Here is a 26871-nt window from a genome sequence, read left to right as displayed (position 1 = left end):
AACAAAATAGGAAATTTTGAAATTATCAGGGCATTATTGCTGTAGCAGGAAAGGAAACTTTGCTGGTGAGAAATAATGTGCATTTATTGTATAATAAACTGATCACACCGAAAGAAGAGTTTAAAATTCAAGGTATGTTGCTCACGCCATTGCAGCTTAGATAGGATACCCCCTCACCACACACCTCATGGGAAAATGCAACTGTTAAGGGGAAGATGTCAGCCACCTGGGCAGGGAAACATCAAATTCCTTTCCTTGGTCCTGCCTTTGCCACTACTGAAAGGATGAAGAGTCTATTCACTCTCCCTTCAGCATTATTTGCCTTTTCCCCAGCTTGAGTGTGGCAATCACAGGAGAAACACAAAGAATGGTCAAGAGCCCAAATAATTTAAATTATACAACCATACTATACTACAACAAATTGCAAGCAATGGTCTAGTGCTTTGGGCAGAAAACTATTTTTTAAAAAAATTAATTGCATTTCTATCCTGCCCAATAGCCAAAGCTATTTGAATGCTGTTTAAATTATTCAAGGATAAGTCAAGAAAGACAAGCGTGGAAGTTTATCAACATTGCTGGTTCTGTCCAGAAGCAAGCCAGGACATGGAACATAAACAGTATCAAACTTGTAGAAAGAGACATCGCTGACAAGAGAATTTATGTTCCTCCTATTAATCATACTTGCTGCAGACGGAGTAATTACGTTCAATACAGGACAGAATGCTATCCTGTATTGAACTTAAATTCAAATCCCTGCTCAGCCATGAAACTCACTCTGTCTCAGAGCATCGCTGTGAGGAGAAAATGACCAGGAGAACCAACAACCATGTACTCTTGGGAAGCACAGAAGTCAATATAGGGTTGTATACTGTACTGTTTCTTCTGCTCACAGAAAGGTCTTTCCTCCAGCACAGGCTCCCACAACTGCAAAGGGGAGGGAGCCAGTTTTTACTAATTCCACCTTCCCTCTGCAGGACCGTGTACCCTCAAAAATCTACTCCAGAGAGTTGAGGGACCCTTGAGAACAGTGTGGAAGGTATTACAAGCGACTGCAGGAGAAAGGGGGAAGTTTGCTAAAATTCCCTCCCTCCCCCATCTGTTCACAGGAGCCTCCTCTGGAGCAAAGAGCCTTCAGTGAATAAAAGGACAGCACTGTATACAAACCCAGTCTGCAATGCAGGTTTCTCAGCATTTAACCCACATGAGTTTTAGTAATCTACTCAAGTCCAAGAAAAAAGTCAAGATTTTCTCACTTTTTTTTAATTTGTTAAAAATGTCAGACACATGAATACATGTTACTGCTGTTACATCAATACAAAAAAGCAATACAAATTAATCCATTGAATACAAAAATACATTGAATACATGAACACCACAATGTGACATAGCACTAATTGAGAATAGTGTATACATGAAAAAAGTAAATTCATTTTTTTAAACACGGACAACTTAGGGTGTTTTCTACTTTAACAATAATGTTTTAGTTATGTCCTTTGCAATTTCTTCTATATACAGCATAGAATAAAATACTTTAAAAAGTTGTTTCAGCTCCTCAATATGCAATACGGTATTTTTTAGGCTAAGAATATCAATTTAATGAATAAAAAATGATACCTTGTGTCAAATGCTCAGAAAAGATCAATATTTTTTTATTTTACTTAGCAAGTTGGACTTGATAGATTAGATAATTGTCATCTTAAATAGTGTCTCTCACAGTAATGTACATTATATTGCTTGAGCCTGTACAATCATACAAAAGTGGCCAACATTCTCTAAATGATTTTGAAAAGACACATTACACATATACAAGTCTTCAAATTAAATCCTTAATGATGATTATTTACAATGAAAGTGCTTCTCTCAGATCTAACATGATATACTAATATATATTTTAAACTGATCACTGATTAATCTCCCTGGAATGGGAAAATTATATAGAAAATACCAACTTGGCAAACACTATAGCATAATGTATTACTGCATGTGGTTCTGAAAATAGCAGCCCAAAAGTGTTTCTGGTTATAATTTAAAAATAAATAAAGCATAGAGGTAAACCAGTTACAAAACTGCATAAACTTGCATTATTCACAATGGTAAAAAGTCTTAGTAAACAAATAGCTAACAAAAGGGCGAAGCAGTGGGGTCAAAAGTCTTGAAAACGTCTTTCAATGATTTGTCATCCGATTCTCCATTAGGATCACTTTCTGGTATTTGACTGATCTGCCCAGGCTGCCTTACTTGCCTCTGATCACTGTATTGTGGCCTGATTAACCCTGATAAAGCTTGGATAGGAAGATTGTGAACTGCCGGAGCAGCACTGGAGTGTTTAGTCTGAGGTTTATTGACACTACCCCCTTTATCTGGACTGGCTTCTCCAAATGCTTCCAGGGTTTTTTCTACGTGTGGGGATGTTTTTTGAGGCAACTGTTCTTCTGAGAGAGCTGCTTCATTTTGGCCAGCATTTTTCAAAATACCCTTTTTCTGATTCTCTCCATTCTCCCCTGAATTAACTGGAGAGGGGTCCAATGAATTTCTTGGATCATACAAACTAATGCCACTTAGTATTGAACTAGGAGTGCCCAGTCTAGCACTAGCAGACGATAGCTTAGGGGCATATGGAGGCAACACATCTGAGTCAGACTGAAAGCTGGCAGCTTCTGAGGACTGTGCTGTACCAGTGCTAGATTTGGCTAACCTGGGATCAGGTTTTGGAGGCAAAAGATCCTTCCCAATTCCATGATGGGAGTCTGTACTGGATAGTCTATGGAGTCTGGGATCGATAGTTTTCTGCAAGCGAGGATCTCCTAATTTGCTTAAGTTACTAGAATGTGAATCTGTAGAGTGGTCCAGAGAGCCACTTCTGCTTGCTAAATTTGGATTTTTTGCTTTTGCTGCTAATCGTGGGTCAGACGGAATTGCACTTGGAATAGGATCACTTTTGATGTTCCGTAATTGATTAAATCTCTGGTCAGCTATAAGTGGAGGAAGGGGTAAATTGATTGAGGATACTGGGTCTGGTTTCGGCAAAGGTACTGGTAGCAAATCTTCAGGGGCCCATACAATATGCTTAGCAAAGTTGGGTTTGCTCAGAACGATGTCCATTTTAATATGGCTGAACTGCCTGAGCTGAGATCTTGGATCCCGTAATGTTACTCCAGGTAGAGGTTCCAATGGTATTAGGAAAGCTCTCTCTCTCAGCTCTCGTTCTGCCTCCTCCTCCTCTTCATCCAGTCCTTTTTGCATGGTCTTGACCCCAGGGTGTGCGTGATGCAAGTCTAGCTTTGCTCCACTAGCAGATGAGCTTGCATGAATAGTTTCATTACTTTTTAAGATTCTAGGATCTCGTGGAAGCCTTGGGTCCAAGGCTCCTGGCTCTGATGTTTTTCTAGAATTTGATCTTGAAGCTGATCTGAGCCTGGGATCAACTGCTTGGCTTCCTGGGCCTCGCTCTTTAGCAAGTCTTGGGTCAGTTGGTATAACTCTCAGCTGTTGGTCTGCAGAGTGCTGATTTCTAAATGTCTCACTTTGTTTCTTCAAGGTCTTTAGTATTGATTTAACACTGCTTCCTTCTTCCTCTTCACTACTGGAATACCAGTTTACATTATCATCTAGAAAATGAACAGGAAGATACCATATAAATGACAGGTGCTATAATATTGCACATTTTCTAACCTAAGATAAACAAAATAGATTATTTCAGTTGTGCCTGGGAATCCTTTAATAAAACCAGGTTACACAAGAGGGGGTAATTCTAAGTTCTCTTTAGAATGACAAAGAATTTCCCATTAAAATGAGAAATCTACCTCTGTCTGACACTTGGTAAAAGCATTAATGTTCAGATGTAAAGCACTTTGCACACTGAAAAAGTTCTACATAAATATGCCCATAGTTTATACATGTTTTTATACTTTGTTTTATACTTTGAATGGTTTTAGTTTTTGTGAACCGCCCAGGGAGCTTCGGCTATTGGGCGGTATAAAAATGCAAATAATAAATAATAACGAAAAGCAGAAAAAACATAAAAACATTCTTCCCCTTCCCTATATTTCACCCTTTCTTTACCTTCTTGCAGCTATGTAGATTAGGGAAAAGGTGATTAGGAGGATTATGCCCATGCACAGTATAAGTCAGCTTTGATTTAAAGAACTGCCTTCTCTCCACCCTTCCTCCAAATTTTCCACTGCTGGATAGAAAGAACTTCGTTTTCATCCAATAGTGCAAAACTGCGCAGGCTCCAAACATGCACTGTCCAGGCCCAGAGTCCACTCCAGTGTTGTGCTGCTCTGGTTGGAAGGAAGCCTGGCTATTGAGAAAGTCAAATCTAGCTCAGTCTTGTGCTGCTGTGAGAGAGAAAAACCACTCATTCCCTCTATATCAGCTTCAAGAGGAAAATGCCTGTGGTCTGAAGTCTTAATCCTCCTCCCAGTATCACTGAGATAACCAGTTTCACTGTATAGCAGCATCAGCAGTGGTTGAATGTATTTACCCTCATTCCCTTCTTCCCATGAATGTACGTCACTTCTGTCAATATCTACTTATGTAAGTGGTGGTTATAAAAAGAGCAATCAATTGTTTTCTTTGGCCTCTGCAATCAGAACAAGGATTATATCTAGCAGTTATAAAGGCACAACCTCATATGTGTGAATGCAGAGAGACTACGATGGAGAAGCAACCCTGTCATTTCAAGACTGACCGTTCTTTAGTGCGGGGAGAAGAGAGATTGCCTAATCTTCATAACAGAATCAGCCCTCCCTGGACCAAGTGATTGCAATGTGTTTTAGAACCTTTAGTAAAAATTACAAGGAAATAAACAGAGGCAAGCAGGCAGTACAGTACAATGTTCACAAACATTTGAAAAGGGAGTTACGCCTAAGAATATTATATTTTGTTTAAAAAGAGAATTTGACAATACCTTCTTCTCTACTCAGTGACCTTTGACACCGATTGCTCATCTGCTCTCCATCATCTTGTTGTTTTTGACTGAGCCTTACAAAAAGGGCTTTCTGCATGGCAGGAAGGAAGTCTGGTACATTAATAGATGAATTGTGGCCTGCTGCTGTGGCACTGTCTGACTCATATTCATTTCCACTGTTATGTGAATCTGAAGAAATATGGTGAGCCTGGGGATCTGTGAATTCTCCTTGCCATGTACCATCTGCATTCAGTATTACAAATAATTAGGATTTATGCTAAACACAAAAAGATATTTCCAAGCATCACTGACTACCATTGGATAACGACTGGGCTTGGATGACACGCCATGGCACCTGCAGGCAGCATGTTGCATTTGCAACCCCTATTTAGAGGTTACATGAGGGCTAAACAACCCTCACATAACCCTAAAATAGACTACGGGTTATGCAATGGCTGTTTAACCCTTGCATAACCCATGCTCACTGGCTTTGCATGGCACAACAACTGCAAAACGGGGGTTGCATATTCCAAATAAGAAAATAAGAAGAGCCATGCTGGATCAGACTATGGAAACTCAAGCTGAAGCCAGACAATAGTTCTTAAGAGAGTTGAAAGTGGTCTGAGAAAAGTACACTTCCCATGGGGTACCCATCCATTCTTTCTGCCTCACTGTTGCCTCTGGTCAAATAAATTTTGCAGATTTTTGAAACAGTACAAACCTGCAAAACCTGTTTGTCCAGAGACAACACTGGGATGTTTACACACACAAGCAGCAATCCTGCTTTTAAACTGCCTTCAACTCACTGAAAAAAACCCTAGCATCTATCTCTAGGCTCAGCTTTTATACATTTAAAAAGGAGCACCACTGCTAGAGAACAAGAGCAGTGCACCTGTGGCCCTTCAGATGTAGTTGGACCGCAACTTCCATCAGCCCCAGCCAGCAAGGTCAATGATGATGGAAGTACTAATCCAACTTAAGAACATAAGAAGAGCCCTGCTGGATCAGACCATGGGCCCATCTAGTCCAGCTCTCTGTTCACACAGTGGCCAACCAGCTGTCGACCAGGGGGCCACAAGCAGGACACGGGTGCAACATCACCCTCCCAACCATGTTGCCCAGCAACTGGTGCATATAAGCTTACTGTCTGATACTGGAGGTAGCACATAGTTATCAGGACTAGTAGCCCTTGATAGCCTTCTCCTCCAGGCATTTATCCAACCGCCTTTTAAAGCCATCCAAATTGGTGTCCATCACTACATCTTGTAATGGGCTGTCATATCATATAACAGCCCCAATATTTCTATAAAACTTAGTTTCCAGCATTCGATCATACGTGACCAAGAAAGAAAATCCAAGCTGTTGCTCAGCAGATTCACCCCTTTACTTTCCCCCCACCTAAGCAGGTTTCAAGAATTCCGCTCACCATGGCCAATTGACTCCACCCTATGGCAAGCAAGATGAGGAACCAGCAACCCTCCCATATTTGAAGCTGCAGGGATGGGCATGACGATCCCTGCCATCTCCCCAGCTCCGAAGTTGGGAGGAAAGCTGGGGATTGCTTGGCAGCTGTGTGGGCAAGGGACCTAGAGCACTGCGGCCTGGAATAGGAAAGCGGGTGGGCGGTTAGATACTGCTGCCTGAAGGCACTTATTTGGGGTGTCTTCAAGCAGCGGTGCTCAAGCTGGCACTGTTCCCCTCCCCACAAGTCTTTCCCTCTGAAGCAGCTACGTTCAAGCTGGGATACTCCCAACCAGGAAAGGCCACAAGGAAGAGGGAAAGAGGTGTTCCAGTGCAGGAATATGTGTTGTGCCTTAAGCCCCTGCCCTTAGAAGTTGTATTTAATGAGACTGCCACGCACCCCTCACCCCAAGGGCAGCTTGAGCCCGTAGAAAAGGCTGGTGAGAGACTTGTTGGGTGAAGGGGGCTGGCAGCCAAAATATTAGGCTTAGCCAGCCATAAACTGTAGACCCCTGCATGGAAGGGAATAGCTGCTGCTTCCTTTTATGGGAAAACGTAAGTGCTGTACTTGGCAGGAGCCACTGTTATAGTGAGAGCATAAGACATCCTCCACACCTGACCCGGAATGTCCCAGGTCTCATTAGCAGGAACTCCACAGGAGGGTGCAAGTGTCTGTGCCCGAGTACACAGAGACATACTGCACCCTCAGGAGTCCATGTGGTAGACATGCTCTTCCTCCACACACATGGAATGATGGGCATTTTGAAAATATTTTCTAAATCGTGAGTAAGAGTTAAGACTAGATGACTGCCAATTATGCTACATATCAAATTCTCCCAATAGATAACCCATTTAGTTCACATTTCTAAGGATCAAAATTCACAAATTAAAACTTACCACCAGAATTGGTTGTCTGGAAGTTATGTACAGCCTGATGTGAATAGTAATTGTCATAGAAGTTGGCTGGATTCTGAAGAGACTCATAACCAGTATTTGGCTGCCGTTCTCCAGGAATTTGCTGATACGGTGGACCAGGTGGGCAGTGATTGTCCCTGGGCATATTTGCCATATGTTCTTGAGCAACTGCACAGCCATAAGATGCACCAGGTGGTGTTAAAGGTGGACCAACCAACTGTCCATGCATAGGTACACCGGCTTGACCCTGTGGTCCTAAGTAACCTGGAGGAATTGGCTGCAAAGGTGGACTTTGAGGCCCTGCGGGAATTGCACAGGGACGCCCAGGAGAACCTGGGAGCCCTGCTGGTCCATTATGTCCTGGACTTAATTCTGCATTGTACATATGTGGATCACTTCCTTCAAACTCTGGTCCAGGTGGGGATGCGCTGTTATAGAATGCTGGTGGACTGTAATATAGAAAATTAGGTCAAGAATACTCTTGTACAAATATTAAAATCAGACTAGACTGTAGGCAGCATTGTAGTTGAGAAGCTTAAAAAATGGCCATATATACTTGTACTTTCTCCTTAAGAGGAACACTACTACTCAGCATGGTGTGTTGTTTTGAAACAGTACGCCATCAGCATAGCATAAGCTTCCAATTATTCTGGCCTCCATCTAACTAATGGTAAAGAAATTGGATATGTTTGAGATTACATTATGAAGGAACATAACTGTAGTTCTTAAATATTTAAGAGCCAAATAAAAAGATGGAAAGCAACAGTTCTCCTTACAGGACAAGACAAAATAGGTAAAAACTGCAAGAAGAGATTCAGGTGTGAAGTATTAAAACAGACTCCAGCAGTAAACTCTCATTAACAAGGTAAGGGTGCAATCCTATTAGATCTGCCCTGCGTACTTGTAAGGCTCCAAACTCAGAGGCTTGTGAGTATCCAATGCTCCCGCTCTGCATTTTAGCTAGAAAGGCATTTTCACCCATCTAGTGGAGGCTTCGGGACAGGGGATATGGCATAAGCTGTTTCCTCCTCTCTCCCCCCCCCCCCCCAAGCACATCCCCCTTTCCCTCTACAAGCTCACATTTGTGAATTTGTAGAGGCAGCTGGTGTGGTTCTAGCCATGCTGGCTGCAAGGGGGTGGGGAGCTCTGACTGCTGGGTCTAAGGCTGGAGCGCTGTCTCCGGTCTCAGATTCAGGAATCCGAAATATCTTATGTCCCCCAGACAATGTCTAGGGGACATAGGATTGCTTTCCAAGGGATGTTGTAGGAATTCCTTGTTTAAAGATATTTAAAATAGGATATTAATTAATTACATTTCTATACCGCCCAACAGCCGGAGCTCTCTGGGAGGTTCACAAAAATTGATTGGACAACTTACTCCCTTATCCTTCTCAAAAGGGTTTCAATAGAATGCAGGTAGATTTTAAATAGAGATCAAATTTTAGATCCCAAGAGGCAGACAATTATTGGATGAACTTTTCAATAAGGTGTCAGTTTAGACATAGCAGATCTGAATAAGGTTATGCACACATTTTTGAATCCCATTCTCCTTGCTCTAAAGCCACAAATTTTCTAAACTCCTTTATTTCTTCATTGAATCTCACATGCAATTTTGACAATTTTAATACATACGTTTTTCCAATTTTGTGTGCTAAATCCACAGTAGGTTTCACAACTATCTCAAAGAGAGATGGGATTTTCTTGAATTCACCAGAAGGGTCCTGAAAGTTTTCTGCATCTTCCTCAGAAAATGAATACGGCTCTGGTGGGGTTGGCAAAAGCCCAACTCCTGGAGGTGGCTTAGGAAGAGGAACTATGCCACGCTTCCTAAGTTCTTCCACTTCTTTTTCATCATCATTTTGTGGCTCCTCCTCAGTATTCAGTACCTAAAACACACAAACAAAATGTAACCAAAGTTAGACACATTTCTCTTGTGTAACCTTTTGGAGGCCATTACAGAAACCCACCACTCATGTATGTATAGGATAGGTTAGCAGTCTTCAAAATTGAAACAAGAAATATCCAGTGAATCCAACTAGACTAAAACAACAATTTAGTATACCCATGTTTATCTCCAATTTTTTTGGAATCACCCTTCAAAATCCCTCCCAGTTCATGAAGACTGAGCCAAGATTTAGGCACAGTAAGCCAGCCTTTCCCAAGATAAGATGGCCTACAACTCCCACAATTCCCAGGGATGGCACCAGATTGGGAAAGGCTGTCCTAAGCTTTTAGACCAAACAAACCAGTCCACCATCCAAATTTTCGCTGCTGTCAGTGATGCAACACTTTAGCAGAGTGAGATCCAAAATGGGGATGGGGGTCTTTCCCTCAAAAGGAAACATCTGTTCGACTCTTTCTTTGCCTTCCAGCTCCAAGCTGGAGGGAAAGTGGAGATACGTGGGCTTGCTCTCCATTCATTGGGCTCAAAGGCAGAGAAAGCTAACACACCAGTTCTTCTCCCACTCTGATCTTGGAGCACCCAGCTACAAAGGCAAAGCAAGTCAATGCACTTATAATTCTCCCTTCCAGCTTGACATTCACATATGTAATGTGCAAAGCATGCGAAGCTGGAGGAAGCTTGGCTCATCCTATGGCTGAGGAGCTCCCTTTTTATATTACGTCTGTCTCCACTCCAAAATGCTCAGCAGAATAAATAGGGTCCATGGTACAAAAATGCTTATATCATCTGTCTATCTTTGCGTAGGACAAACAAGATGTAAATACAGAGAACATATATAAGGGAATTGAGCAGAAGAGAGCTGTTTCTAACTCAAGTAACAGCAGAACCCTTTCTAGTTACCTCAGTTCTCTGCATACCACAGGTGATAGATGAGATGGAGGAAAGTACTGAGGGGAACCCAAGGAAAGAAATTCCTTTGGGCTGCCAGCAGAACTGGATTCTCTTTCACTGAGCTTTATTTTGCATGGACAGAGTGGGAGGAGGGATTAGCGACAGGATGCAATCTCATTAGATACAACTTTAAGGGGTTGGGGTTACGGCACAACACAGCTTCTTACACCAAAATATATTAAGTTGGCAGACGGCATCCTAAATTTGTAGTAAATAGTTATACAGAAAAGGCAAAAGAAATCCTCTTTTTATACACTTGTTCAGATGCAATTAACTCTCAATAGATTTGGCTAGATTCCTTGGAAACTCTAGTTAAACCTGTGCTATTCACTGCCTTTTTCTCATTTCTGAATATTTTTTTTAAAATAACATCTTCAGATTAAAACACAAAGCTGCACATTCCATTCATAGAAGGCCCATTTCTTACCTTATCAAGTAGTTCTTTTGTCTCTTTAGTTAGTGGATCATGAGAAAACTTGCATTTGTCACCGTGGTAGCATTTAGCTCCCGTATGATAGAACTTGCAAGGAAATTCATGTGAGCCAATATTAAGGATTCTTAAAAATTATAACACTTTTTAAAATAACTTCTGACAATGCGAATAATACATCCATCATTTTGACAATAATGGGATAGCGGAGTGAGGAATATATTGAAAAGAGCTTGTGAAGGTGTCCACATTGCCATGTGAGGGATCACTGTCATTGGGGGGCATGGGATCCCTATAGGGAATTAACCTTTGGGATACAAATTTTCTCCCTTCCATAAATGTTTTCACCTGCTTGCCAGTGGCAAATGCCCCTTTCCCATCTGGCAAAAGCCCTTATTGTGGAAGAGAAGCTGCATTGCCTCCATGGAGGAAAAGAGATGTCATTTATCTGAAAGTGCTCTTAGCAGTACCTCACCACCACTTCCAGCAAAAACCCAGCAGGAAGAGAGAAACTACTCCACTTTTGCTGCCAGTTCTTTGTGGAGGGGAAAAGGGTAGCCTTTCCCCCCTTTCCATTACGCCGGTGATGATTAAGAGCTGAAAAAGCTCAACTTCTAGGAGAAAACCCACCTCTCCTTTTTCTCCCTCACATCTTTGTAGAGGCAAGAAGGGTAGTTTCTCTCCTATCCTGTTGGACTTCCACAGAAAGCAGCAACAATAAGGTGCTGCTTTTACTTTCACAAAAAAACAATAAAAACCACCCAGAGAGCTTCGGTTATGGGGCAGTATATAAATGTAATAAATAAAATAAATTTAAAAACACAACAGCGAATAGCCCTCAACTCTCCATGTCTTCTGAACATGCCATAAGACTTCAGAAAATGAGGTGTTGGACATAACCAAAAATAATAAGTTTGGCTAGTAAGCTAACCCAAAAATTTGGACTCCTGACCTTGAACTATAATGTTTTAGTAACAAAGTAACCTCAATGGATTAATTTACGTATAATACTTCTTGTAACATAAGCATGCAACTATCAATTTACATTACATGTAAAGCCATTGTTTTTATAGCATTTCTATATACTAGTAGAAATGGAACCTTTTAAATGAAATAGTTTTAATTACAATATTATTGGAATGTTTTTATCAAAGGATATTATGCATATAAATGCAGTTCTCTCCTTTGGAACAATAACCCTGAATGTAAAATTTGCAGATTTCCTTTTTCTTCTCTATTTCTGCATCATGATCAAATTTACACTGGTCTCCCTGTGTAAGTAAAAAGAGAGTTAACAATAACAAATGTAAAATTCTTATATTTCAAGTTGAATTTAAAATGCCAATACGATAAACCTTAGCTAAATATCGTTCTTTGCTTTTCAATTATTTTTTCACCAGAGAAGCTGGAGAAAGTTAAAGGTTGATCTTACAAGTAACAGATGAAAAAAAAAGCCAAAGTCATAAAAGTCACAAAGAATAACATGAAGTTATATCTGCACAGTCATAAAACATTGCACTTGTTTAGAACGTATTGACAATGTCTGTATTTTCTTATATAAACAGACTGATCCAATTGCTAAGAGCAGCTCTGTTTACAATGATGCAACACTAAGCAAGAACTGGTATAACATCCAACTACCAGAACAAGGTTGTTAATATATGCCATCAAAACATTTTAAAAAACAGATTATAACTTCTATTTATATATTGCACATGTTCAATATTAAATATGAAAATCTGTTCCAAATTTTAGAAATTTTGTGGCCTGTTTATCCTTTTAACTTAGTGTCCTGGAAATTTGGAGAAAAGTAATTTTTCTCTAGTTTATTTTTATACTGAAATCATTTAAAGAAAAAAAAAAGACGAAGCTCTAAAAGTCTGATAAATGCTGTGTTGCTATCGAGCAAACTGGAATAAAATTCTCATGATCCCCATCACACCCTTCCAGAAAAGGAGTATACAATTACATATCCACCTTAATGCAGCGTGCCTCTAGGAAATATTTACAAATTTGTTTTCCTTTGTGTTCCACAGTATGCTGGTTTATGAATGCTTGACTCATAGTTGGCCATTTCTTCACTGGCTTTATTTCCTGTAAATTAAACAAACCCCATTTTAATGTGTTGTTTAGTCAGGTGTCACAGAAATCAAAACAATTTCAGCTCTCAAATGATAAGATACAATAATCAACTGAGCTTCTCAAAATGTTTAAGGTCAAACATACAGTCATTGATATTCTAGTTATGGTAAAAGTTACCCGCATCGGGCACAGCTGTTATACAGGAGCTTCCTGTATAACTGACTTTATAAGGAAACAAATAGGATTATCATGAAATGCAAAGTACAATAAAAGATTAAAAAGCATTTTGCCACATTTGCCTTTAGTGGTAGTGACGGGGGAGGGAAGTGACAATACAGTTTTCCCAACCAGTAGACCATTTACTGCCTGACTTCACTAGATCTATATAACATTCATTTTGCAAATGAACTACTCACTCACTACTGATATTTTTCCTGATCATATTACTCTTTCAAAATCACATGATTTTTACTATCCCTCCCTCCAACTTAGCCTCATCAAAAGTTGGTTTCATTATGTATCCCCAGGCTGCAATACTCAAACCACTTAATGCAGAGTCATCATACTGAAGACCTGCTTATTTTAATTTATTATCAGGTCTTCGCACTGACAACTTTCATATAAAATCCTAAATTTGAATATACATGCCATTCCATTTACCTCTTCAGAGCTTTTATTTATCCCTCTTCCCCTTCCACGGTCTTTGCGCTTCAATTTCTTTTGCATGCCACGCCCTCGGCCAGTACCATAGCTATTGCTTGTTTGTGCAGCACCTAAAAAAAACCCAATATCATACATTCATTTCAAATTATTTAGGGGATAAAGGTTATGGTCTGGAAGAGGACCAATGTACTTCTCTGTATAATGAATGGGGCACATAAGGGCCTGGTTCACATGTAACAACAATCTAGTGTACAGGTTGAATAAGAACTTTTGTTGAATCTATGGTTTAAACTATGGGTTGTTAACCACAACCAACCCAGGAAGAGAGCCCATGGTACATTGCTGGATTGTGAACTCTGGGTTATTCATGGTTAACAGCTCATACTTAACCCATAGTACAGGGTTTACATGTAACAACAATCCACGACTCAACTACAACCCATACTCAACCCATACTCTGGGTTGTCGTTTTAAGAGAATCAGGTTGTGGTCTCTTTTACTGCATGCCAGGTCAGAGCTAAAATGGTTTTCAACGTAATATCCTGGATTATAAAATAGCTAACAGTTTCTGGATTCCCCTGAAATCTTTAAACAATTTGTTCTAATGACTAGTTACATTTTAATTCTCTGTCCACTTAAGTATTTAGGCCCCATGTCATCATAAGTGGAGTTTGCCTGTCTCAGCCTCCTAAAAGAGAATTTAAGGAGTTGTAAAAAGTAAATTACAAGTAACTACTCTAACTTGGAAAAACTTGGTCTGGGGAAAAATAATGTAAAATCAAAGATGGATGGATGAAACAAGAGAAAAGATACATGAAATACTTCAAATGAACCAATAAGAGTATTATTACATTATTTGGAAGATTGTGTTGGTATAGTTGATATTGAGATGATTAATAGATTAATCTATTAACAGCAACAAAAATGTCAATAGCTATGTACTAGAAAAAAGAAGTGGCTTCATCTGTGTAATGTTGATTCTACAACATCTGGGACACAGCTATAATGCTTAAGTGAATATATTATGTTAGGGCCTGTGAAAATCCAATATATGAATATCAATTTATTAGGAAAAAGTCAACCTCCATCATTTTTTGGCACGATAAATTTGGAGATGATATACATCCCTACTCAATTGTTTATGTAGGTATAATTGCTTTGGTATCAGCTCCCTTTTAAAATTTATTTACAGACCAAAATCTGTAATTTATATATGTATAAATGTTTGTTTTTGGAAATTTAGATTTAAAATAAAACAAGACTTTTTTTAAAAAAAAAAAGAACAGTAGTAAATGCTTTAGAGAAGGAAGGAATGGGCCAAGAGATAAAAAAATTCCCAGGAGCAGAATATGCAGCAGAGAGTGGCAGGCCTTCTCTGCCACAATAGTAGCAATTGCCCAGACATTAACAGAAAGTGAATGTGCAGCTTCAACACAAAAATTTCCATTCTAGACCATCAACTCAGAAAATTGCTAGTCCGCAATAGTATTCTATTCTTAGACAGCTGCCATACCTTTCTGAATACCTTTCATCCCTTGTTTTTTCACTGGTTCTTTTGAAATTGGAGGTTCTAAATCAGTATTTGAAGTTTCTTTAGCTTGTCTATATTGTTTCAGCTGGTCAGCAAAATCCTCTTTTTCATCCTCATTGTACCCAAAATCATCACTGTAATTATCATAGTCTTTGTTTTTGGATTTTTTATTATGCTGTGTCTTCTGTGAAGGGTTATATTTTCCTGAAATATGTCCATGCTGGATGAAAGAGAACAAACAATTAGAGCAAATTAAGATAAAATTCGTAACACTATCTATCCAAACAACAGCAGTTCTCCAGGATATAGTTTTAACTAGCAATGTCAGGATTGGGAAAGCATTTGCTCTATTCATTGGCTTTTCTATTGCAATGTTAGTTTTTTTAAAGACAAATAACTAACATTAGGCTGCAATCTTATACTCAGGTAAGTGGGAGTAAGCCCCACTGAATGCAAAGGCACTTACTTCTGGGTAGACATATAGAAGACTGCATGCTTACTGTTGTTCCTGTGTATTTTTCTATCCTGAATAGGACTCATTCTCTGCAAGTCATTACATTGTTGCAAATTAAAAAAAAGCAGAGGAATGCCTATAGTTCCTGATCATCCACAGATGGATTGACAGGTGTTATGATGAAAGCAGATATCGTCACTTGGCTATGGATTTTGTGCCTCACAATTCTGAGATTTTTGATATCCCAAGACTTCCCATCCCATTGTCCCAAGGAAAGGAACACAAGTACCAGTCTTGAAAGACTACAAGATAAAGCTGGTTGAGAGCAGGAATGGATCACCATGTTGCTCTCTTTTTCAAAATCAGTCTGTAAATCACAATAAAGTGGTTAAGGCAGAATCAACTGTCTTTAGGAAAGACTTGGTGCAGATTCTGTGCTAAGCCAAATGTGTATACATAAATAATGTAGCTGGATAAAAAAAGTAGTGAATTATATTTTATTGTCCCACTCTCACACTTTTTTAGACATCTTTTAAACAGGTGACAGGCTATCAATAGCAGAGAAGGCTACATGACTATTGAACACTTGATTTTTGTTATATCATTTTATTGCAATGAAACTGGTGAGCGCCAAGAAAAATTCAAGATAAATATTTAAAAGACATAATTTTCCTATGCTTTATTACACAAGTTGTAACGAACACCACAGAAGCACAGGCAGAATTTTCTGCATTAAAAAAACACTCAGAAGCATGTGTGTGCCAAATTAACTCAAATTTATTTATTTATTTATTTATTTATTGCATTTTTATACCGTCCAATAGCCGAAGCTCTCTTTGGCTCAACTCCCCCCTGAATTCTAAAATATATATGCAAATTAGCAATTTGCTTTTTTGATTATTCAAATTTTAGCAAAGTAATTAGGGCATGAAGGAGTAATGTTTTTCAAGATCAAATGTCTGTAAGCACTAAAACATACACATTACAAATACATTTAGCATTAATTATTTCTCAAATGAGAGCTACTAAATTCAACTCTAAACATTTCTTACCTATTTTTGGTAGCATGAAGATACTGGCATACACAAGTGACTAAATCCTATTCTATAGCAGTCAGAATGAAGCAATTTTATGCCCTGTTCCACCCCTTTTCCCAGGGAGAATATCCAATCTGATGACTTTCAGAAGTGTGAAAAAATTAAGATTAGTAACATACTGCCAGAAGAGGGTTTCTCTGAATTGTCTGGAATATCTGCCTCACTCTGGGCTCCCCTCTTAGAAGTTTTCTATTTGCATTTTGTTGCAAAGAACATTAAACCTTTGTGTGATCATTGCAGCAATTCAATGAAATTACTTGTTGAAGTCAGGCATCAGTCTGATTGCACCTTTAATTTTAAATGTGTTTAAGTATATACTGCATATTAACACATCTTATATCAAACTCCCAGCTAATACAAAAATTACTACTGACTTCACAAGACAGGCATTAATGAAATAATTTGTGGCTCTGAACTGATAATCGTCTGCTTACACAGTAATTGTTAAGAATAGTCAAGAGAAATCAGATGGTCCCCGCAAAGTTATTTTATGCTAATAATGGAAGAAGGCCTTGAAATGAATTTGTCTGAAGAGGAAAGGGGGCTCTTGAAAATGTCCCTTTTCTCGCACGAGATATTCAGTTGAGTCACTTAATGCTTTCATATTAATCCATTAAAAAAAACTTCATATGGAGGTCTGATGTGATATTACTCCCCTGTAAGGAATACCTCTGCTAGTGGTCTTTTCAAGATCCTTCCCCGATACTGCGACATAACACAGTTAAAAAAAGAAGAAGCAATGAACGTCTCTGTAGCGGAAGGATATATGCTACTTGAATCACCTATCCCTAGTTTTTCTGCTTTTTTCTTTGTAATGAACACATATGACAGAGGCAACAAGACAGACAAAACACCAAGTAAAACCCAAAGTGACACTAATTTCCTTTTCAACAACTTTCATATTGGTTGGAAAAGTGTGGGGATAAAAATTGCTTCATCCTGATTGGAAACTTTACTAACTGCCTAGCAGGGGGAAATATAGTCCCCACTCCTTGCCTGTAATCCTCATATCTGTTTCACAAAAAATCATAGCAAATCAAACACACACACACATCAAAAAACGAAGAAGAGAATTAGATATAATGAAAATAGTAAAACAGCATATTTTAAAATTAACCTAATATAGTTCCAAAGTGAAAACATGCATCTTTTAAGAAAGGGTAGGATCAAAGTACCGTGGAAAACAAACGAAATAAGGTCTATTTTGAAAGCTGTACCTGAAGAAATGAAGATTCATAATCTCTGTAGAAACCAGCTCCTTTCTTATGGGGTCTTTCTGAACGTTCAGCATCAGAATCAATACTATAGTCAGAACTGTCATCACTAGAAGGAGAATTATGCTGAAAAGCAAGAACACTTTCATTTGTATAAGATGAGGAAATGAGCAACTACATACAATGCATTTAAAATGTTATGAACATTGGCTCTGGCCCGCTTGCATTGGCTGCCTGTATGTTTCCGAGCCTGATTCAAAGTGCTGGATTTAACCTATAAAGCCTTACACAGCTTGGGACCACAATACCTGACTGAATGTCTCCCACCATCACCATCATCATCATCATCTATTTATTTCTTACCCACCTCAAATGCACAAAACTAATGAAAAGAGCATATAAAACCAATACAATATTAAAATAACCATCAGGCCATCTTAAAATTCTTAGGTTTAAAATTAATCTGGGTAGGCCTGCTGGAAGGGACTAGTCTTTATAGCTATTTTAAACTCGGAAAGAGTGTTAAGTTGACCTGAACTTACCCGTACACCACGCTCAACATCTAAAGTCCTCCTCAGGGTGCCTACACCGAGGGCAGCTTGGAGGATGGCAACAAGGGAGAGGGCCTTCTCAGTGGTGGCCTCCCAATTATGTAATGATCTCCCCGATGAGGCCCACCTGGCGCCAACATAGTTATCTTTTTGGTGACAGATCAAGACTTTTTTCTTCTCCCAGACATTTAGCAGCATATGTTGTTGAGTTTTTAATCGATCCCCAATCTATTTTTAGGTTTGGCTGAGAGCTCAAAGTTGTTTTTAAATGTATGTTGTCTTTGTATGCTGTCTGTTTTACATTTTTATGATTTTAAATTTTGTATATCAATATTTAATGTTTTAATCTTTTGTAAACTGCCCAGAGACCTTTGGCTATGGGGCGGTAAAGAAATGTAATAAATAATGATGATGAAGAAGTAGAGATCGAAGAAAAGTAGATCAAAGAGCCAGCAGTGTACAACTCAAATCGCCACAAAGACCAATTTATTACCAATAATAGTTAAGGTGTATTGTACCTTAATTAGATGCACATAATGAAATACTGTGTCACCTCTTAATCCTTGCTGCACAACCAAGCATACCCCAAGATATTGTAATGCATTATTGGGTACAGTGCTAGGAAAGCTGGAAGCAATATGTAACATCTCAATAGTCTGGCTCTCTTGACTACCTTGTAGTCCAGGGGGAACCCCACCGTCTCAAAGATTTCATATTCAGTGAAGTCATGCAAAGGTTTCCCAAAGTATGTAAAGGAAAAATAATTACTCTAGTTAAATGAATACATTGCACAGAACATTGACCAACAATTCTAACCTTATGTTTGTCACGTCTTCTCCTTTTTGATTTTTTCTTCTCTTTTTCTTTTTTGTGCTTCTTTCGGGATTTTCTATGGGTTTTTTCATTTTTCTGTTTATCTTCAACTTTTGCATTTTGTTCTTCCTTGTCTTCTTCAAATCCAGCATCATCTATTTCACCATCTTCAAGTTCACCATCCTCTCTGTTTCAGATATACAGTTTAAACTTAATATGAATTTGGAAAATTAAAAAAGAATGACACAGTTGACAGTGCAATCATACAATCTTGTTCCATGTTTATCTGTCCATCAATCAAAATGCTTACATAAATACATACAAAGTAGCACCTTATATTTGTTCGCATTTCAAGGAATAGCATGCAAGTTTCAATTTACTATCTTATAAGTAATTTTAATAAATATTTGCATGACATTTTTGAACTTTACAGTTCAAATGTGGCTTACAATTACAAAATGCAAGAAATAGCAATACAAAAACCTATTAATTTATTAATAAAGAACCCAACAGAGAAAAGGAGCAGCAGACAAAACCAATAAAGGAGGTAAAAACAAAATTAATAAAGCAGTAAAAGCAACAAAACTAAATGACAGACATTAATTCAATTGCCCAGAGGAAAAGGATCAATTTCCTTGTGTCTAAATGATGCTAGTGTAGGTGCCTCTTTTACTTGTCTGGGGAAAACATTCCACAAATTAGAGTTATTTTTTCTCTTTTTTAAAAAAATGTTTTAATAATTGGAGATTTATTTGTATATTGTTTAACTGACCGTAAGCCACTTTGATATAACTTTTTTAGTTCTGAAAAGTGACATAACAAATTATTAAATAAAAAAAGTGGGGCATTACCCACTGAAATAGCCCTCTCTCTGTTCAGCACTGGACTGGCTTTGGAAGGTTAGGACATCTGGAAAACGGCCTTTGTTGAAGAACTTAATGTTCAGACAAATTCATATGAGAAAAAATGTAACTGTTGTTTAATTATGCTAGTAATCATATAAAAAGACAGTAATGTTCTTTAGTTTGGTTGTGAACATGTACTATTTGTAAGGGAAAATAAACCTTAATTGTCCGCTTAACGTAGTGCAGTTACAATGAGTATGTTATGCATATCTGTTGTCCAATCCCTTTACTTACAGCCTTGCATAAATTGTTACTTTTCTGGTTAATATACCTTTACCTTATTGCAAGAACCACTGAATTTCAAAAATACTTGAAATGCACTTTGTACTATAGAAATTATAAGCTATATAAAATAAACCGCCCAGAGAGCTTCGGCTGTGGGGCGGTATATAAATGTAATAAAATAAATAAATAAATAATAAATAAAACAAGTGTTACATAAACAACTATGCAACATTGGGTTACATCCAATGTTCTACTGACAAAAGCCTTCTGTCAGTAGAGGTACACTAGTTGTACAGGACATCGATTTAAAAAGGGTCTCTTAGGAAAAATGTCTCACAGTCAACATGTCAACAATATTTTTAAAAAACTGATTTCTCTTATTCAACTTAGAATTTATACCAACACATAAATTTAAGAGTAATTTTTATGAAATGTTTAAGTTAAACAAGCTATTTTGAGAATAGCTTAAGTTTGAAGGACTAATAAAACTAAAGCAAAACTGACCTCACAAATTTGACTATGTTCTTGTTGTTAAAAATAGATTTCTACCCTTAAGGATAATGGCTGCTGCTCAGTGAGACAACTATAGAATGGAAGGATTAAACCTGGTTTAAAGTGTATGTGACTATGCTTAACATGCCTGCTATTTGCCTCTGGGCAAAATTATCAACAGCTGAAAGAGATCTTATAACACTGACAAAAAATATCTAGCTCAGCCAAAATATCCAAATAACACTCCTATACATGCCCTTACGGTACACAGGTAATGAACATGGAATACTTTTAAAAAATATTAGACCTACTGGTAACCATTTATTCAGGATGTTGATTGGGGCAGAGGTAAACAAAATTCTTACTATAAACAAAGAATCTTGATCTAGTTCATCGAGAGCAGATGAGGTGCTGGACTTGTTTCTGGACTGCACCATTTCAGACCACAAATGTTGGATCAAACGGTTAAATACTTCTTCATTAAAAAAATAAATACTTGCCACATAGAAGGATTCTAGATTAGCCTTCATCATGACATGCTAATTTTACACAAGAAAGGAACTTTTTTTCATGACAAAGCATTCAATCATTTGATCCCACATTTCCAGTCTAAACTGGTATTTATTTGATTTATATACTGCCCTTGTACCAAGAAAACGGCACTCAAGGCAGGTAACAATAATGGATAAATACAAACTTGATGAAAAACAAATACATTAAAAGCACAACAGTAACAGAATCAAAACATCATCCAACCCAAAAGACCCTCTTACACATCAAAGTCTTGCTTGAATAAAAATGCCATTGCATTCTGGTGGAAGGACAACAGAGAAGGAACCAACCTAGCCTCCCTTGGCAGGGAGATCCATAGCCTGAGATCATCCACCAAGAATGCCCTATCTTGTGTTGCCACCAAACATGACACTGGAGGTGGCAGTAATGAAGTGATACAGCCCACAAACAAGTTCACTACATCATCTGCTATTTAGATAAACTAAGTGAACAATCTTACGGCCCTTACACAGCATCTAGGGGGCAATAGGACAGTTCAGCTTACTGGATCTGATCTTGGACCCAGGAGTCCAAGCTCCCTGCCCTCAGCACGGAGAGAACTGCACTGGCTGCCTCCTCAAGCTCGGAAAAGTGACCTCGTAGAGGATGAATGGGAGTGCTTCTACGGGTGGGGAGCATACAGGAAAAGCAAGGACATGTGCTATCCCCAGCTCCCTTCCCTCCCCACTTTGAAGAGCCCTAGCTAGATTGGCAAAATGCCTGTCTAGCAAAAATGCAATGCAGGAGAAGTGTGGAGGTGACAATCTCCTCTGTGCTCCTCCTCCTCTGCTTAAGATACCTGTCAGCCTGAGTTTGGAGGCTGATGGGCATCTGGACAGGACCGCACCCTAATAAATAAATAAATTTTACATTTCAACAATTGGCAAACCCTCATGAGGTCTGTAGCAAAAGTCAACATAATGGTCAGTACAAGGCTGGGCCACAATTTCCACAGGCATCTTGCACTGTCCAAGTGGGCATGGTGCAGTGTTAAGGCTATTGTGCAGGTCATTTGGGGCAAGAACTGGTCAATGCTTAAACTGTGCCCCAACTGAATATTTATCTAAATCACACACAGAAGTGGGAAGGATTAAAAAAAAACTTTAAAGAACAGATAAAATTTCTGAAAAGGAACTTGATGAACTGGAGAGCTCAGCTGATATAACAAAATGAATTTCAACAAAGCGAGTGAAAAGCATTAACCATAGACAAGGAGGAATAAATCCGCAAACATAAATGGAAGAGAACTAGTTAAGGAAAGAGTTAGAAAAGTGATTTAGTTCAGCAATGGAACAAACTGTCCAAAGAATACATGAAATCTTCTTTAGAGGTTTTCAGAGTAAGGATATAAAAGGTGATTAATCTATATAGACGGAGGGCTTGATCTAGATTTACAGTGGATCAGCTGTGCTGGTGGAAGTAGACTTCCCAGTGTCCTGCTTACCACAGTGGCCCCTCCATCTCCCTAAAAATGCTAGAGAGTTAGGAAACGCTGCTGAAAGGGGTGTAGGAGAGGGGGGGATCCCCAAGAATTGGGCAGAGGAACCTTCCAGGAACACAGCCCTTCATCTCACAGAAGGGAGAATTCAGCATCCAACACTGAGTTACACTAATGACCTGTGGGACGCTTTCTAATATATGCAAGATGCTATAAATATGTCTGTAACTGAATAGCCAAATATTTATCAAAAGGCTAGCCTCAGGAATTTGGTTGCTGCAATTTCATAACTATAAGATTGACTCATCTTAGATATTTAGGAATTGTATGAACTTAAATTACAAAATGTACTTTTTGCCACATGTATAAGAATTTTAAAACAAGTCAAAAGGGCCGGTACTTATAACTAAACATGAGCAGTATAGTGTATAGATTCTGCTCACCCAGTGACAAGATGCCTTACAAACTGACTTTGAGAACAAGGACTAAATTTTGAAGATAGATCTCCAAAATGTCTTCACTTATTATTTTTCAACAATGTCCTGCTAATAAACATTTAATGATAACAAATCCTTAACAAGAAGGCAGTTTTCAGTATTTAATCCCTGACATCAAAAATAGGTGCAACACTATGGGTTATATCCAATATCTTAGTCTAATTTAAGCCCCATTCATTTTAATATGACTACAGTAAGAATGACTAACAAACACAACCTATGCTTGGTTCCCTGTTATTTATACTGAACTCCATAAATTTCTGAGCCGCTTTATATTCAAGATGAATTTATAGATAGACTTATGAAATTCAGTGATATTAGAAAGGACAGCTCCTGTCTACGTCAGCAAAAAATGTACAAATGTTAATCCAAGAAAAAACATTTAAGTTACTTAACAAATATGAGAATGGCTCTCTGCTAACCCTTTTGCTATCTTTATGAACAAAAATATATGCGACTCTTATCTCTTGTGAAACCTGATTCTGAGCACCAGTGCCATGATAACACGTTTCTTGTAAATTGGTCAAGCATTCACTTCAACAGGGTAAATCAGGAGTTCTAACACTCACATATACCAATAAGGATTACAACCACTGAGTACAAGGACTAGTTCAGAGGTACCAAATGTTGACATACATTTGTGCAATTAATTTCTAAGGCTCCACTACTGAAAACTTCTCTAGAATACAGTATTTGAGGATTTCATTAGTAGTGCAGTCCTTGTACCTATAAAATTTGATGTTACTATAATGGAAAATTGTATGTATTTGAATTAGGAAACTCTTAAAACAGTATATAGTTAAACTACAGAATACAGTTAAGCTATAGAATTTATAGAATTTGATACTGCAAGATGTAGTGGCAGCCACCAATCTGGATGGCATTAAAATGGTAGACATATTCATGGAGGTTAAAGCTATCAATGGCTACAAGTCATAATCGCTATAGGCTTCTTCTGTTATCGGAGGTGGTATGCCAAGGTACACAAGGTGCTGGGGCATACGAACAGAAGGTTGCTATTATACTCATGTCCTATTTGTGGGTTTCCCTCACATGGCTCGTTGGCCACTGTGTGAACAGATTGCTGGACTAGATGGACTCATCATGGTCTGATACAGCATGGTTCTTCTTATGTTCTCAATATATAAAAATACTTCCTTTTAAAACAAAAAACCCCAAAAAACTTTGTGATTTTAAGTAACAACACTCTTTGCTTCCTAACATTTGAGCACATAATTATGGAATGAGTATTTGACAGATATCAACATGTCATTATGAATAATACTGCATTTGTATTTTGAGCCTCTGGCTGCCAACATAGCTAAGTTTGCTTATGAACAACCAGGTAGGGATATGTTCAGCAAGTATGGCTCCACTGTGGAACAACAGTCCAAATACACACCCTCCTCTCCCACCTGCTGTGGAGAGATTTAGTTACACTCAATGAGTGGCATAGGAGAATGATCAGTTGGCCCTCCAAGCATTATGATGGGACAGCAGCATCTGCAAAACATTTACAGGGCTCCCTAACCTAGATCTCTTATATCAAAACAAAACGGGATCAAGGCAGGAGTAGTAGCTTGATTTCTATTCAAAATACCACAAGAAAGAGCTAAAGAAAAACACACATCACTTCACTGTATTTGAAACTACTTGATGTGGACTTTTCTCTTCTAACCACTGCAAAGCAAGGAAGTACAACTCTGGTCTGTTTCTTGTTCCACTAAGAGCAATTAATCACATTTTGAATTTATCCACCTTAAAAATGTTTAATTTATTTTTGTGATCTTTGGAAGCTAGAAAGAAGCAGTGTAAAGAAATATGATAAACTAGCAGGGGAATAAGCCCATTGAGGATCTGCTATTATGGCAAAGCCATACATATTTACAAGCTTTGGTTGTGCTTCTTAAACTACTTTGTGCACTTCCAGTGTATCTCAATAGATCACCTATGGAGAGAAATAGATGGGGGGAGGGGGTCAGCTGCTTAATTTTAATATTACTGTTTTAATGGTTTATACTTATAGAAAAACATTGAGTGTCCTCTTTCTACAACAGAGAACAGTTTGCATGAAGATGATTTTATATTTCCCCCCATTGCTTTCAATTTTAAAATAGCAGTATCTTGAAGAACCCATAGGATAATTAGCCTGGGGTCTATTAATAATTCAGTACTGTGCAAGCTTTTCTTTTAAACAGTATTTGCAGAACAACTCAGGTTGCAATCTTCACAGATTATGTTAAAAGTAACAATACTGCACTAGGAAGTATCCATTTTTAAGTACAAATTGTTTCATTAACATTTTAAACTGCTACAACTACTTTACTGAAGGATTGCTAGTATGTAGATCTGAGATACAAGGCCCAGACCTGATTCACTGTAGCTCTGTGCAAGTCATTTTAATTGCCATATGCCTCTGCATCCCAGCTTGTAGAAGAGCGAAAACTAAACACTATAGTGCTGCTACATGAATAAGGGACTATGTAATGTTTTGTACCACTTTGATAAAACGGTGTTGTATAAGGTTGTGGAGGGGCGTGGGGACCATAGACAGACTTGTCTATTATTTGGAACACCATTACAAATCTTGATCTAAAGAAAGATTTGCATACATGTTGTTGAATGTCAGAGAAATAAATTTCAGAGGATTCCCCCCTTTTTTTAAAAAAAGTGAGAAAAGCCAGATCTGTATGAAAACAAGAGCCTGCAGAAAAGAGGAAAGCACTGGACCTCAAACCAGAAAATGCCTCTGGCTTGTTGGCTTAATGCGATTGAAAAGTGTCAAAGATAACATCAGATAGAACTTCACCTGCACAAAAAAAGAGTTCCAGTTAAATGTGTAAGATGTAAACATTTACATGTAGCTCCATGTATGTTATATACAGGGGGAAACACACAGTCTTTGATTTCAAATGGCAGTGGAGTAGGGACGATAAGAACAACGGTGACATTATACAGACACCCGATGTAAAGTGCATTTATGAAAAGATGTGTTTGGTTTGTTGTTGTTTTTACAAAAAGAATGAAATGTAAAAAAGAATGCATGCAAAATGCTCCTTGAAGAGATCCCCCCCACCAAAAACATCCTTGAATCTAGATTTTTGTTTAAAAAGACCCCCACCCACTCCAGGCTGAAGGTGACTTCCCCCCCACCCACTCCACCCCATCCCATACAATGCTACAGACATTTTCTTTTCCTTAAATCCACCTAGGCATATTTAAGACATCGTTATTATTACCACCATCATTATTATCATAATCATCATCATCTCACAGCATATCGTCATTTTTAGTTATTATCACCGTTAATTATCACCATTGAGAAGCGGAGAGAAAGAAAGAGAGAGAGAGAAGAATGTTACTCGACCTTTCGTCCCCTGCATGTTGCCTGTCAGAGTCGGGCATGTTTTGGTCAAGAACTGGGTTTGGGGGCTTGGAGAACAGGCTTTCAAAGGCCATTGTGCTGGCTCTGGCTGTGTGTGCGGGGAGGAGGAGGAGGAGGGAGGAAGGCAGGACACCGCTGCCAGTGGTGGGGCGTTGGGAGAGGAGGGAGGAGGGGCGCACACCCACACACCATACACACTCACACGCACGGCGGCGGCGGCAGCAGCCGGGCTGTGGACGGTGCTGTGCGGTCGTCGCCCCCTGCCCCCCCCCACTCCCTCAGTGAAACGGCGGGCGGAGGTTTTACTGAGGTTTTACACACATACACAGAGGGACACTTTTAACGGTCGCTCTTGGCAAAGCGAAGGTGCCCAGCGCCTCACTACAAATGAGAGCGAGAT

The 26871-nt window shown here is 38.6% G+C and overlaps 1 protein-coding gene across 1 annotated transcript; it reads right to left on the bottom strand.

The window, feature by feature from the left end:
* Positions 1–1244: 1244 nt before the first annotated feature.
* On the bottom strand, positions 1245–26670 carry ZC3H6 (zinc finger CCCH-type containing 6). The gene is made up of 12 exons (XM_063123925.1): positions 26454–26670; positions 18981–19164; positions 17617–17739; positions 14831–15068; positions 13315–13427; positions 12550–12666; positions 11732–11843; positions 10570–10679; positions 8921–9174; positions 7271–7737; positions 4913–5155; positions 1245–3608 (listed from the first exon to the last, which is right to left on the bottom strand). Exons 1-12 carry the CDS (start codon positions 26543–26545, stop codon positions 2119–2121), a joined length of 3543 nt encoding a protein of 1180 aa, XP_062979995.1. The 5' UTR covers positions 26546–26670; the 3' UTR covers positions 1245–2118.
* Positions 26671–26871: the final 201 nt, after the last annotated feature.

This window comes from Elgaria multicarinata, chromosome 4, assembly GCF_023053635.1.
Source record: "Elgaria multicarinata webbii isolate HBS135686 ecotype San Diego chromosome 4, rElgMul1.1.pri, whole genome shotgun sequence".
NCBI lineage: Eukaryota > Metazoa > Chordata > Lepidosauria > Squamata > Anguidae > Elgaria > Elgaria multicarinata.
The sequence above is the reverse complement of the archived record's forward strand: the minus strand, read 5'-3'. Positions and strand labels throughout refer to the sequence as shown.

Excerpts from the sequence above, each read along its gene's own strand:
- ZC3H6 (XM_063123925.1), bottom strand. The coding sequence starts at position 26,545 with ATGGCCTTTGAAAGCCTGTTCTCCAAGCCCCCAAACCCAGTTCTTGAC. Across the intron at positions 17,740-18,980 it reads GAAGACGTGACAAACATAAG|CATAATTCTCCTTCTAGTGA; the intron begins GTTAGAATTGTT and ends CTTGCTTTTCAG. Across the intron at positions 3,609-4,912 it reads GTCACTGAGTAGAGAAGAAG|ATGATAATGTAAACTGGTAT; the intron begins GTATTGTCAAAT and ends TTCATTTTCTAG.